Source organism: Cryptomeria japonica, chromosome 2 (genome assembly GCF_030272615.1).
Source record: "Cryptomeria japonica chromosome 2, Sugi_1.0, whole genome shotgun sequence".
Classification (NCBI taxonomy): domain Eukaryota; kingdom Viridiplantae; phylum Streptophyta; class Pinopsida; order Cupressales; family Cupressaceae; genus Cryptomeria; species Cryptomeria japonica.
In genome coordinates, this window is record NC_081406.1 from 33,014,552 (window position 1) to 33,028,615 (window position 14,064).

The 14,064-nt window shown below is 37.1% G+C and overlaps 2 protein-coding genes across 3 annotated transcripts in view; both read right to left on the reverse strand.

Annotated features, from left to right (window-relative positions):
• The window catches only part of LOC131047405 (pumilio homolog 5), an 88,134-nt gene that overhangs the window by 3,371 nt on the left and 70,699 nt on the right, over positions 1 to 14,064 (reverse strand). The gene's annotated exons all lie outside the window — the stretch shown is intronic.
• LOC131047406 (uncharacterized) lies at positions 7,706 to 8,959 on the reverse strand. Its single transcript, XM_057981293.2, has 2 exons — positions 8,265 to 8,959; positions 7,706 to 8,173 (listed from the first exon to the last, which is right to left on the reverse strand). The coding sequence occupies exons 1-2, from the start codon at positions 8,583 to 8,585 to the stop codon at positions 7,793 to 7,795; spliced, it is 702 nt and encodes a 233-aa protein (XP_057837276.1). The 5' UTR covers positions 8,586 to 8,959; the 3' UTR covers positions 7,706 to 7,792.

A 14,064-nucleotide genomic window follows, 5' to 3' on the forward strand; every position in this document is an offset into this window, starting at 1 on the left:
GGGTTTTTTCTCACATCTAACACCTTGTGCAACTTATCATTGCTACCCCTCAAACCCATCAATGTCTCCACTCCCAAAAACCCACTAGTTAGTGGGACCTACCTTAGATGCCTTCGTAGGATGGATGCAAGCTCCTCTGAGCCATAGAATTTAGTTATTGTTTTGATATTTGTTTCATGTTTGGAACATTTGATGTCATGGATTTCATATTCCATGAATTTTGTATACATTTGACAATATTTAAATATCCAAGTGTGCTATTTCCTTCAAATATAATTTGCATCTATAATTATGTGAACGATGTATACTTGGGCATGTGATTAAATTAGCTTCGACTTGATAGTTAGTGTCTTTAAGGTTTATTTAATAAAGGGTGCATGAAACAAGTTTTAAATCCTTTAAAATCTCTAAATTTATTGGGTTTTTCACTTGCCGAGTCTCGAGTCCCAAGTCGAGTCACCCTCGCCGAGTTCAAGTCTCATTTCTATGGTCTCAACAATATTTTAGAGAAAAAGAGAAAAGCGAGGGTGAAGAGAGAAAAATGATCTTTGTATTGGACGAAATGATGCTTTTAGGGGAAATTTTAGGGTTTTTGGATGCAATTTTTTTTTTGAAAAAAACATCAAATAATGTTTGTTTTGTTATTTTTTGAGATTTAAGAAAAAAAATTGATTTTGGCTGAGTTCGGGCATCGGGACTCATTGGGTTTGAGTTGGGTCCGCGAGTCCCAGGTATGTACAAGTCTCGCTCTAGACTCAAACGAGCCCAAATCTGGGTCCCTAGGACTCACCCAAGGTCACCCGACTCGGGACTCACCAATTCCTGGCAAGTTCTAGCAAGTCTCGGAACTCTTGAAAAAACACATATTTCATATTTGTAATGTTAAAATGAGGTCTTAGGTGTTTGGGGGGATTGCATCTAAAATCTTAGGTCTTAATTACCTCTAAGCTGTAACATGTGCCACAACATAGGATTTTATTCCCTCTTGGATAAATAGGAATCTCCCTAGAATATTATGTGTCCTTTTTGACGTAACCTTCTAATAATCAAATAAAAAAATAAGTTCAAATGAGCCAACAAATTATCAGAAGGCACTACGCTGAGACAAAAGGACCTAGGTAATCCCACTGGTCGTTTCAACTATCAAATCATTTAAATCTTGCATGAACCCTAATGACAGAAGCTGAGTTAGCAAAAATTCAAGTACTGGAAACACCATTCTTGCATTTGGTGGAGGATACTGTCTATCATCCCATATGTTTATCTAGATTGTGTCTCATTGATGTTTATCTAGATACCGTCTATTATCTTGTGAGTTTTCTTCCCTGTTTCATGCTCTGGGATGATCGCAGGGGCTGGATATCAATGTAAGAGTGGCTCCATTGACCTCTTGATTTCTGTTGATTGTGTATCAGGTAATTTTTTGGAGCCTGATTGGCTGGTGGCACCCTGTTAGCAGTACAAGGGGCATTGCCCCAACATGGTATGAGCTTATCCAAGCGGTTGTGTTGCTTTTCCCACCTTATCTACCTTATCCCAACTTTGTAGGAATGATTTGTCAATTGCAAAAACTTAGTAACTCCATGCTAAGTATCTTTTTGTAGCTTGTTCAAAATTTGGATGAAATCTTTTCTCCCCATAAACGATATGCAAAAGTGTATTTCAACAGATTGACTAATTTGAGATTCTGCACGTAGGCGAATTGGCAGAATTATCAAAGAGAGCAGCTTTTCATGACACTAGCTCTATTTGAAAGTTCGAATATGTTGCCAGTTTTGGTAGGGAGTTGGGTATGGTATGGGATTCTGGTACACTGGTAGCAAGTTGTTTTCCTTTAGGTATGATATGGCTGTATACATATATGCAAAAAATTAAAAATATACAGAATTCAAAATACATTTTGATATATCATATAAATTTATAATAACAATGATATTTGAATCTTTGATATTATGATACTTCATCATTGATCAATGAGCGATAGACATAATATTAATTGTCAATTGATAGTTCAAATTTTCAATATTATGTCACATGTCATATATGTTTCTGACTCTGGAGTCAAGATTCAATTAGAAATCATTACAATTACAAATATAAAAATAATAAAATAGAAATTTTGTATCTTCAATCTTCATTGAAAGCATCTAGATCGAAGTCATCATTTGAACCACAAGCAAATGGAGTGGCACTCGCACTGGGTACATCATATCTAAGAGTATCGTCATCATCAACATTGACTTTGACAAGCTCTACAATAGATACATTCAAGTTGGAGGGGTTATATGCCAATTCTATGTTGCCCCTTCCTTGTAGTCAACTTCCTTAGGTGATAGAAGAGGCAAGTTGGAATGGATTAAACCAAGTCTTTTGCTTTTTTCTGTAGCCAACAAGTTATGCTTCACTGGGTAGATAAAGGAATATGTACTTCAATTTCGTTTAGTTGAAGAACTTGCAGCCTATTGAAATTGGAGGGAAAGTGAATACAAATTAAAAAAAAATGTAAAAGAATGGTAAATATTAAGAATGTTAAAAAATAAAAGAATAGTTACTTGTGATAGAATTTTGATAGCAAGAGGTTGGAGGAACAAACAATATTGCCCTTTCATCCTTCCTTGAATTGGTCTCAAAGAGCACAAATACTATGATCTCATCTAGAGATGAACTTGCCAAACTCTTCCATGACATTATCCACCACTTTAGGATCCAACACAATTCTTTGGAATGTCAAATTGCATCCATTAGCAACTTCACTATCTCTATATCGTGCAATACTCATTGGCAAAGAAACAATATCTATGCTATAATATTTGGGGGATAACGCTATTATAGCCTTTATTTTTTCTATCATGGAGTCGATGCCATCATAGATTTCCTCCAAACATAACCAATCTATATCAACAAACTTGACCATAGTCACGAATGGCTTGATGAAACTCAAGACATAGTCCACATGAGCCCACCAATCATCATCGAGGATCAATGACTTGACCTTTTGGGCCCTCTCTAAATTTGATTGTTTCCAAATACTCTATTGGTGGCTAATGATCATGGCACCCAATGCCTCTCACACCTTCACAAGTCATCTCAAAATGATTTTGTGACGCAAATTGGATCTCAACAACCTAATGTTGTGTAAGAAATAAGTTAATAATACATTAAAATGTGAATATGGCATAAATAAAATTTAAAATTAATTAAACTTACCTTCAACAATTCCAAATTTGAGGAAGTTCTGAAGATGCTTTGTGACATGATGGTTTGTCACAAACATTTGGATCTCCTCACACGTGTATATATTTTTCACCAACTCATTCTGAGTGCTAATCATTTGCAGCACCAAGTTAAGGGCGTGTACATTACATGGTATCCAAAAAACATGCTTGTATTTTTGCTCAACCAAAGCAACCTTGCAATTTTTTGCATTGTCCTTAATGACTTGAACAACGTTATAAGCACCCATCATCTCAATGGCCTCAATGAGGATTTTGGAAATGAATTTTGCATCCTTGAGTTGCCCCTAACAATCAATCAGCTTTAGAAACATTGCTTCTTTGGAGGACACCACTGTTAATTTTAGTACTTTCAGATTAGATAACACTCAGAAAATCAGAATTTGTTTCCAACTAGGTTTAATTAGACTTATTGATTTTCAGATTTAAGCATAGTAAGAAATGAATGCATAAAGACAAGACCAAGATACCCTGGGAAAACCTCCTAAGAGGAAAAACCCAGCCAGAAAAGATCCTCAGATCTGATTATGGTTTTGATTCAATTGATAGTTACACACTTATCTGAAGTATAGAAGTTGCAGTCATAGAGAAGATGCTACAGAGAACTACACAACTAGCTTGCTGGCAGTGATTATGATTTGCAGCCCTTCTACCTTGTCTTGCTGTGATCTAATTGATGATCTACTGCACATAAGTGGAGTTCGCTGCCACCTAACTGGTAATCTGCTGTGACAAATGGAGTTCGCTGTGATCTGTTGTGCATGAATGAAGTTCGCTGCTGTTCACAAGGAAGTTCGCTATGTTCTGCTACATACAACAGGAGTTCGCTTATCTTGCATTTGTATTTCGCCTTTTTTACTTGAACTGCTTGATTATGTTATGAAGAATGTATGCTTTATTTATAGGAGATCAAACACCCCTAACCAAGTCGGCTTTACCCAATTAATTTGCAAATTAGTTTATTTAATTTCCTTTGTTTGTAGAGGATAGGTCGGCCCTATCAAGGAGTGGCGTGGGGACCTTTAGGTGTAGCGTGGGGTCTTTTTGGAGTGGCCGAAGAGTATAGGACCTGGCCCCATATATTGGAGAAGGGGTTGGTCCCCTTAGGCGGATTCCAATGTTGCCCAAGGCAATTGGAATCCGCCAAGCCCTAATTATAAACAACACTCCCTCTTAATAAGGGCAGAGAATCATAACCATAATCTTCTGTCTTGCACACAAGCATTGACTGGATCCACCTTGCATTGCCCGCAGAGGGTGGAGAGGATCTTTTCTACCATCTTACATTGCCCGCAAAGGATGGTTTAACAATTACACTTCTCCCTGAGAAGTTTTACAATACCATCTTACATTGCTCGCAAAGGATGGTTTAACTTTTACAATACCATCTTACATTGCCCGCAGAGGATGGTTACTAATTACACTTCTCCTTGAGAAGTTTACAATACCACCTTACATTGCCCGCAGAGGGTGGTTAACATTTACAATACCATCTTACATTGCCCGCAGAGGATGGTTAATAATTATAATTCTCCCTGAGAAGTTTACAATACCACCTTACATTGCCCGCAGAGGGTGGTTTTATACAACACAAAGTATCGCTGAAATTGAGACTCCCTCTCAATTAGGGTTTCATTTTCCACAATACCAAGTCTGTCCCTGAAGTACACAAACTTCACTTTGGATAGAGGCTTGGTAAGAATATCTGCAACCTGCTCATCAGTGCTGACATACTTCAGCTGAATAGCACCTCTTTGCACCATATCCCGAATGAAATGATAATGGGTTTCCACATGTTTTGACCTGTCATGGAACACTGGATTGATAGACATTTTAATACAACTCTGGTTATCACAGTGAATAACTGTAGGATCCCATGGCTGACCAAACAGCCCAGCAAGAAGCTTATGAAGCCACACTACTTCTCTGGAAGCTACACTTGCTGCAATATACTCAGCTTCAGTAGTACTCAATGCCACTGAGGATTGTTTTCTGCAAGCCCAAGAGATCACTGCAGAACCCAAGCTAAAACAAATACCGGAGGTGCTTTCCCTGTCTTTGACGCTTCCAGCCCAGTTTGCATCAGAATAACCTTCCAAGGTTATTGGAGTGTTAAGTGGATACTTCAGCCCAAAACCAACTGTGCCTCGCAAGTATCTTAGGATATGCTTGGCTGCAACAAGATGAACATGTTTGGGCAAGCTCATGAACTGGCTGAGAGCATTCACAGCAAAACATATGTCTGGTCTAGTGTTAACTAGATACATCAGTGATCCAATCAACTGTCGGTACTCGGATGGATCTGCAAATTCAGAGTTAGTTGCAGACACTTAACTTCTTTAAATTAGATTCCATAGGAGTAGACATGGGTTTACAATCCATCATTCTAAATTTTTTCAAAATGTCAATAGTATACTTTCCTTGACTTAGAAAATTTTCGTTAAATCTTTGCCATACTTCTAGACCTAGGAAATAATGCATTAGACCTAAATCTTTCATTTCAAATTCTGAAGCTAGTTCTTTCTTGCATTTAATAATAAGTTCATCTTTACCAATAAGAAATAAGTCATCCACATAAAGAACTAGAATTAGCATTTCATCATTGGCTACCTTAAAATATATGTTAAGAGTCAGCATCATTTTTACAAAAACCTAGACTTAGCAAGTATTTATCAATTCTTTCATACCAAGCACGAGGAGCTTGTTTAAGACCATACAGAGCTTTCTTTAACCTGCACACATGGGTTAATCTATCCTGAATCTCATATCCCTCAGGTTGCTCAATATAGACTTCTTCCTCAATGACACCATTGAGGAAGGCAGTCTTAACATCCATCTGATGTAGTTTCCAACCCCTAGCAGCAGCAATGGCTATTATCCTTTTAATGGAAGTATATCTAGCAACAGGAGCAAATGTTTCTTCATAGTCTATGCCTTCCTTTTGAGAAAAACCACGAGCTACAAATCTAGCCTTATATTTTTCAATAATACCATCAGCATTATGTTTAATTTTAAATAACCATTTAGAGGAAACAACAGATTTACCTTTGGGTCTGGGCACAATGTCCCACACATCATTCTTGATGATTGACTGATATTCTTCATCCATAGCAAGCTTCCAGGCATGATGAATTAAGGCTTCTTCAACATTGCAAGGTTCAATTTCAATGAGATTACACATCAAAGAAACGTAGTTGGAGAATACCTGAGGTCTCTTAGTTTCACGGAAGGTGCCTCTGGAAGTAGCAAATCTTTCAGCTTCTTGAATGGTGTTCCTTACCCAAAGAGGCCTCTTTTTGGTAATGACAATGTCACTAGGAATATCAGTGGGATTCATGGGCTCTAGAGGATCATCATGATCATCTTGAGGAGGAGGTTCAACTTGCTCCCTCTGAATCTCAGGGTTAGAATCAACATTTATATTTTGATTGTCATTAGCTCATCAATAACACAAGAACCTTTCGATTTCTTAAAAGCAATGTCTTCTTCAAATGTAACATCTCTACTTACCTCAACGTACCTTTGACCTGGGATGAGAATCTTGAATGCCTTGGAGGATTCACTATACCCGACTAGCATGCCTTTCTTTCCGGAGGGTTCCAACTTTGATCGCTTTTCCTTGGGCACATGAACATACACGGGACTTCCAAAGATTCTGAGGTGACTAATGTCTGGTTTAGATCTTGTGAAGGCTTCTTCTGGGGTCATGTTCTTTAGAACACGATGAGGACATCTATTATGGATATACACTGTTATTCTAGAAGCCTCAGCCCATAGAAAGATCTGCAAGTCTTGATCGTGGATCATAGCCTTTGCAGCTTCCATAATAGTCCTATTATTTCTTTCAACAACACCATTTTGTTGAGGGTTGTATGGAACACAAAACTCCCTCTTAATTCCTGACTCAACACAAAAATCATAAAAGCTACCGGAGGTGTACTCACCTCCATTGTCAGATCTTAAGCATTTAATTCTTTTACCAGAGGAGTTTTCAATTAATGCTTTAAACTCTTTAAATTTACTTAAGACTTCATCAGATTCTTTAGATTTCAAGAAGTAGATCCAAGTTTTCCTAGAAAAATCATCTATGAAGATTACATAATACAGAAATCCACTAGGAGATGCTATAGACATAGGACCACATAAATCAGAGTGAACAAATTCTAGTTTGTCTTTAGCTCTATTTTCACTTTTATGCTAAGTTGCCGGTACGGGTACGGGTACGGGTACGGGGGTACAGTACGCTGGTACGGCAATTTGGGGGGGCTGGGTACGTATGGGTACGTCCGTACAAAAAAATGTAAAAATCATAAATATATACATATATACAATCTAATAAGTAGAAACAAAATTAAATTTAGAATCTCACATATCATCCATATGCTAAAGAAAACTTGGAACTATCATATATGATTCATATTGATATAACTATAACAAAATTACAAATTTACTATAAGTCTAATCTAATATGAAATATCCATTTGTCAAACTTTGAATGTTATGATAGATATCGAATTCATTGTTCATTGGCTCAACCGTTCAACAATAAAATAACACAACTAATAATCAGCAATAGCATCATATGGGTCACTAGGAAGATCAAGATCAACATCATCATTGACATTAGATGATGTAGGTAGAGTACTGGAACCACATGCAGCCTCACTGCCACTTGCACTAGCAGCACATTGGCTATCAGACTCCCCAGAAAGTAAAGATTGTGTGGCAGCCGAAAAATCCAAATCAGTTCGCTCTGGATCTACATCCCAAAACTTTGTGCTCCCATCCTTATACTCATTTTGTTTATGAGTAAGAAGGCGCAAGTTTGAATGCACATAAACGAGCTCTTCCGCCTTACTTGCTGCCAGTCGGCTGCGTTTCACTGAGTGGATAAAGGAGTATGTGCTCCAATTTCGCTCAGATGAAGAGGAACTAGCAACCTATTGAATAATTGACACAAAGTGAGAGGGTGACAATTATAAAATAGTAAAAAATCTAAATTTAGAGAGCAATAAAAATTAAGAAACTTACTTGCGATAAAACTTTGATTGCAAGAGTTTGAAGGTTTGGTGATGTATGGCCATTGAGGTACCACCAAGCATGAGAATCCTTTTTATACTTGTCACGGAGAGCAGAAACACTTTGACCATTGGAGGCTACAAAATCAGCAAACTCACTTGTTATTAAATCCTCCATTTCAGAATCGGGGAAGAGTTTAGTAAGTGCTGTCCTACACCCTTCACTGACTTCTGAATCTCTATATGGTGGTACCCTTGATGGCTTAGCAAGCATTTCATCACTATAAAATTTGGGAGTCAATGCAAATGCAAGAAGATGTAGTGGGGTGGTCATTTTGTTCCACCGCTCAACACAAATTGATTAAACCTCTTTGAAGAAAGTTTCTTCGGGATCTTGCTCTTTTGCATTGATGATGGCTTTCATTTTCTCAATCATCGAGTCAATGCCATCATATACCTCTCCCAAACATGGGTGATCCATGTCAATATAACGGATCATACTCATGATGGGCTCAGTGAAACTCAAAAGATATTCCACTCGATCCCACCAAGTGTCATCTAGGATCATGCGCTTTACATTTGCTGCCCTTTCAGTATTGGATTGCCTCCATAGGGACCAACTTTGACTAATTACCATGCTAGCAAGTGGCTGTCGCACCTTCACAAGTCGCCTCAAGACGATTGTGTTGGATGCAAATCGAGTCTCGGCAACCTATTCAAAAATTAAAAATAAAAATTAGAATACAAAGAAGACATGACAAAAAAATAAAAATTAAGTAACCATCAAAGTCAAATATAGATTTTAAAAATTGAAGTGTTTCAATTACCTTTAGCAACTCCAACTGTGAAAATGATCTGAAAATGGCCTGAGACATGTTATGGTTTGTGATGAACATTTGGATCTCTTCAGCCTCAACATAAATTTGTTTGATCCAATGTATTTTCCTGCCTATCTTTTGTAGCATGAGGTTGAGAGAGTGGACAGCACAAGGTGTCCAAAATATGTGTTCAAACCGTGTCTCAATCAACATACCTGCAGCTCTACAATTCTTTGCATTGTCCATTATTACTTGGACAACATTTTGAGGTCCCACATCCAGAATGCATTGTATAAGGATGTTAGCAATAAATTGTGCATCCTTCACCTGTCCCTCACAATCCACAGCTTTCAGAAACATTGCCCCTTTAGGGCACACTGCAATTACATTAATTAATGGCCGATTTTTGGTATCCTTCCATCCATCTGAAATGATGGACACCCCTGTTTGTTTCGATGAATTTCTAATGGGAGCCAATGCATTGTCTATGTTTTTTACCTCCTTTGCTAGTAAGGTGCTACGCACCTTCTCATAACCTAGCCCTGTGTACCCTTGTAGAGCCTCATTTACCTTTCTCAACATATCCTGCCAATATGGTGATCGTACCACATTAAATGACAAACCGTTTGCATATAGACATCTTCCAACGGATTGATCTGCAATCTCTCTAGCATCATTCTTAAATGCTCTCTCTAATGGTCCCCTGCTTCTCTTCACAATAACACGTTCTTCACTAATTGGGTCTAAGAATGGGTGGCTCTCTACCACGATATCAGGAAAATCGCTATAAGATGGAGAAGTAGGGGGCCTCTTTGATCTACTTCCTCTTCTTGTCAACAAAGGATGGTTTGAGGCATGACCACCTCTTGCATCTGCTTCCTCTTGCTCTTTAATATATCCTGCTATTTCTTGAGGTGACATCCCATTTCCATCCTTTCCTAGACATGGTTTGATTCCTTGTTGGGGAATGGCACAAACATGGGCTTTGACACGACTGTAGGAGCTAGTTTTTTTCGCACTACAGAAGTTGCATATCCATAAAAATGTTCCACCACCTTTTACTTGGTCTATTATTTTGACATATTTCCATAAAGGTGAATTTGGGTCAGTTTTGAAAGTCCGTTGAGGAGTAGAGCTTTGAGGAGTAGAGCTTTGAGGAGTAGAGCTAGTAGTCGTTGCCATTATGATTTCTACAACAAATTAAAAAATAATTATTAATATTTAATAAATTAATAGTAAACAATAGATTCTAAATGTTAAATATATAAAATTAAATTTAATAATTTATTTAAAATGAAGTCCAAGGGGTTGAGCTTAACCGGTTAAAACACTGGGTTCTCATGGTGGAGATCCAAGTTCAACTCCCAATAGGGACATTTAAAGAGGAATTCTAAGCTGTGACTCTTGGCCTTCCATAGGATGGGGAAGGTCTTGGGGTCAATTTAATCAAACACAACAACAACAACAACAATAATAATAATAATAATTCAAAGATATGTAATGGGGATGAGGCCCCCTACTGTGGCCCCACTGGTTCATAGCTCTAGTCAAAAGCTATTCAGGATTCGGCTAATTACCTATCAAAAAAAAAAAAAAAATTATTTAAAATGAAAGTAATTAAATTTAAATTTTTAATTACAAAATTTATTATAGTTTGTTTAATAGTTTGTTAAATTGTTTGTTAAATGAAAACAAACAAACTATTAAAAATATAATTTTTCATTTTTAAATAATAAAACTATTTTAAATTTTGCTAGTTAATAATTATTATTATTATAAATATGAATATTTTTAAAAATATTCATATTTATAATAATAATAATTATTAACTAGCAAAATTTAAAATAGTTTTATTATTTAAAAATGAAAAATTATATTTTTAATAGTTTAAAAATATTCATATTTATAATAATAATTATTATTAACTAGCAAAATTTAAAATAGTTTTATTATTTAAAAATGAAAAATTATATTTTTAATAGTTTGTTTGTTTTCATTTAACAAACAATTTAACAAACTATTAAACAAACTATGATAAATTTTGTAATTAAAAATTTAAATTTAATTACTTTCATTTTAAATAAATTATTAAATTTATTTTTATATAAACTATTAAATAAACTATAATAAAATTTAACAAACTAATAAATTTTTTTTAAAAACTATAATAAAATTTAACAAACTATGATAATTTTTTTAATAAAATGTAATAAAATTTATAATTGAAAACCTGCAGGGAAGCCCGAAAAAATGGAGGATGCGCCGAAAAGAATGGGAGCTGGTCGTCGGTCGTCGCCCTCCTGCCCCGGCACCTCCCGTCTCGCCTCCTCTGTGTCGTTGTCGCGCCTCCGTCGTGCCTCTGTGCCGTCGCGCCTCCTGCCGTAGCGCCTCCTCTCACCTGCGTTTTTCAGTTTTCCTTTTTCACTGTGCGTGGCATGGAATGGTTTCTAGTTTTTTAACTTTTGGCTTTGCTTTAGGGTTTAAAACGTTAAAAGACATGATTTGACCCATGAAAAAACCCTCGAAATTTGTGACCGATGCGGATTCGTCAAAAAAACCCTATGGAATCGCCACATCTACACCGGATGCGTCTGGAATCATGACTCCAAAAACGGATACGTTTCAGGAGGAAAAAATCAGTACCCTGTCCGAATCCACAGGGATTCCAGGGCGAATCCGAATCCGATACGTATTGTATCCGGATTTGGGGGGAAAATGTGAAGTACCGGTAACTATGAAATGGACTTTTAACATTTTTGCCTATAGCACAACCTTTACAAGTGTTATCATGAATTTGACTAAGTTTAGGCATACCTTTGACTAATCTTTCAAGGGATGGAAGAGCTTGATAATGCAAATGTCCTCCAAGTCTTCTATACCATAACTCACAAGATTCCAGAGCATCATTAATGAGGGCTTGAATAGGGTTAGTAGAGAGCTTATAAAGACTATCATATCTATGACCAATTATACGAGCAGATTTAAAACTAGCTTTCTTAGGCCAAGCAAGAACTTTTCCCTCAGAAAATGCAATTTGATAACCTTTATCTTCTAGAGTAGAAATGGAAATTAGATTTCTTTTAATTCCAGGAACAAACAAGATATCACTGAGGTGCAAGGAAATACCAGAATCTAAATTCAGGGAAGTAGAGCCAGAACCTCTTACCGAATAACGAGCGTCATCACCAATTACTACGTGAAGGCTAGTATCCTTTTCAACTAAGCCTGAAAGGTGATCACAGTAACTTGTGATATGCTTGGAGGCACCACTGTCAATCAACCATGTATTGTTATCTGAAGGAACACTGCTAGATAGAACGGAGATGAATAAGAAGTCATCATTTTGTTCTGAGACTTCATTTAGGTTGGCTTCACTTTGGTTAGGGTTATTCTGACATTCTTTAGCACAGTGACCAAATTTGTCACATCTAAAGCATCGGACACGTGAGGTATCTCTTGGTTTCTTCCAAGGGTGTTGGGAACTAAATGGTCTGAAATCGCTATTTCTTTTTGGATAAAGTTTCTTCCAATTTCCCCCTTTCTTGCATTGAGCTGCAAGCATGTGATGATCATCTACATGGGGACTTCTGATTTGCCCCCTTGTGATGAGGCGAGACTCTTCTTGGATGCAATCATTCTTAAGACGATCAAGGGAAGGCAACTCAGTCCTGCCACTTATGGTTTGGATAAATGACTCCCATGAGTGAGGTAGACCATTTAGGGCAATCATGACAAGGTCTTTGTCTTCCAGGTTATGGCCAATTAAACTTAACTGATTCTTTAGTTCTGAAATTCTCATAAAGTAGGAAATAACAGAATCTTCTTTAGCCATTTTGATATTAAGTAGTTGTTGTCTTAAAGTAATTGCCCTACTGAGATTGTTAATTTCATATGTACCTTGTAAATGGCTGAACATTTCCCTTGCAGTGGTAAATGAGGCAATAGAGGTGACTAGGTGGTCTTTGACTGAATCAATGAGAATCTTCCTGGCCTTGACAGCATCCCTTTTGAATTGTTTTAGTTCAGTAGCATCCATAGGCTCAGTTAGCTCTTTCGCTTCTATGAATTGGAGAAGATCTTCTTCCTCTAGGGCCAACTTGATTCGAACTTTCCATGCAGTGAAATTGAGATTCCCATCAAGCCTATCTTCAACTTTCAGCCCCATTGACCTGACCTGCAAATGCTACAACAATCTGGAAATAAAGGCGTACCGAATTCTAAATCTGAAGATTGATCTAACCTATAGCTCTGATACCATGTTAATTTTAGTACTTTCAGACTAGATAACACTCAGAAAATCAGAATTTGTTTCTAACTAGGTTTAATTAGACTTATTGATTTTCAGATTTAAGCATAGTAAGAAATGAATGCATAAAGACAAGACCAAGATACCATGGGAAAACCTCCTAAGAGGAAAAACCCAACCAGAAAAGATCCTCAGATCTGATTATGGTTTTGATTCAATTGATAGTTACACACTTATCTGAAATATCGAAGTTGCAGTCATAGAGAAGATGCTACAGAGAACTACACAACTAGCTTGCTAGCAGTGATTATGATTTGCAGCCCTTCTACCTTGTCTTGCTGTGATCTAATTGATGATCTGCTGCACATAAGTGGAGTTCGCTGCCACCTAACTGGTAATCTGCTGTGACAAATGGAGTTCGCTGTGATCTGTTGTGCATGAATGAAGTTTGCTGCTGTTCACAAGGAAGTTCGCTATGTTCTGCTACATACAACAGGAGTTCGCTTATCTTGCATTTGTATTTCGCCTTTTTTACTTGAACTGCTTGATTATGTTATGAAGAATGTATGCTTTATTTATAGGAGATCAAACACCCCTAACCAAGTCGGCTTTACCCAATTAATTTGCAAATTAGTTTATTTAATTTCCTTTGTTTGTAGAGGATAGGTCGGCCCTATCAAGGAGTGGCGTGGGGACCTTTAGGTGTAGCGTGGGGTCCTTTTGGAGTGGCCGACGAGTATAGGACCTAG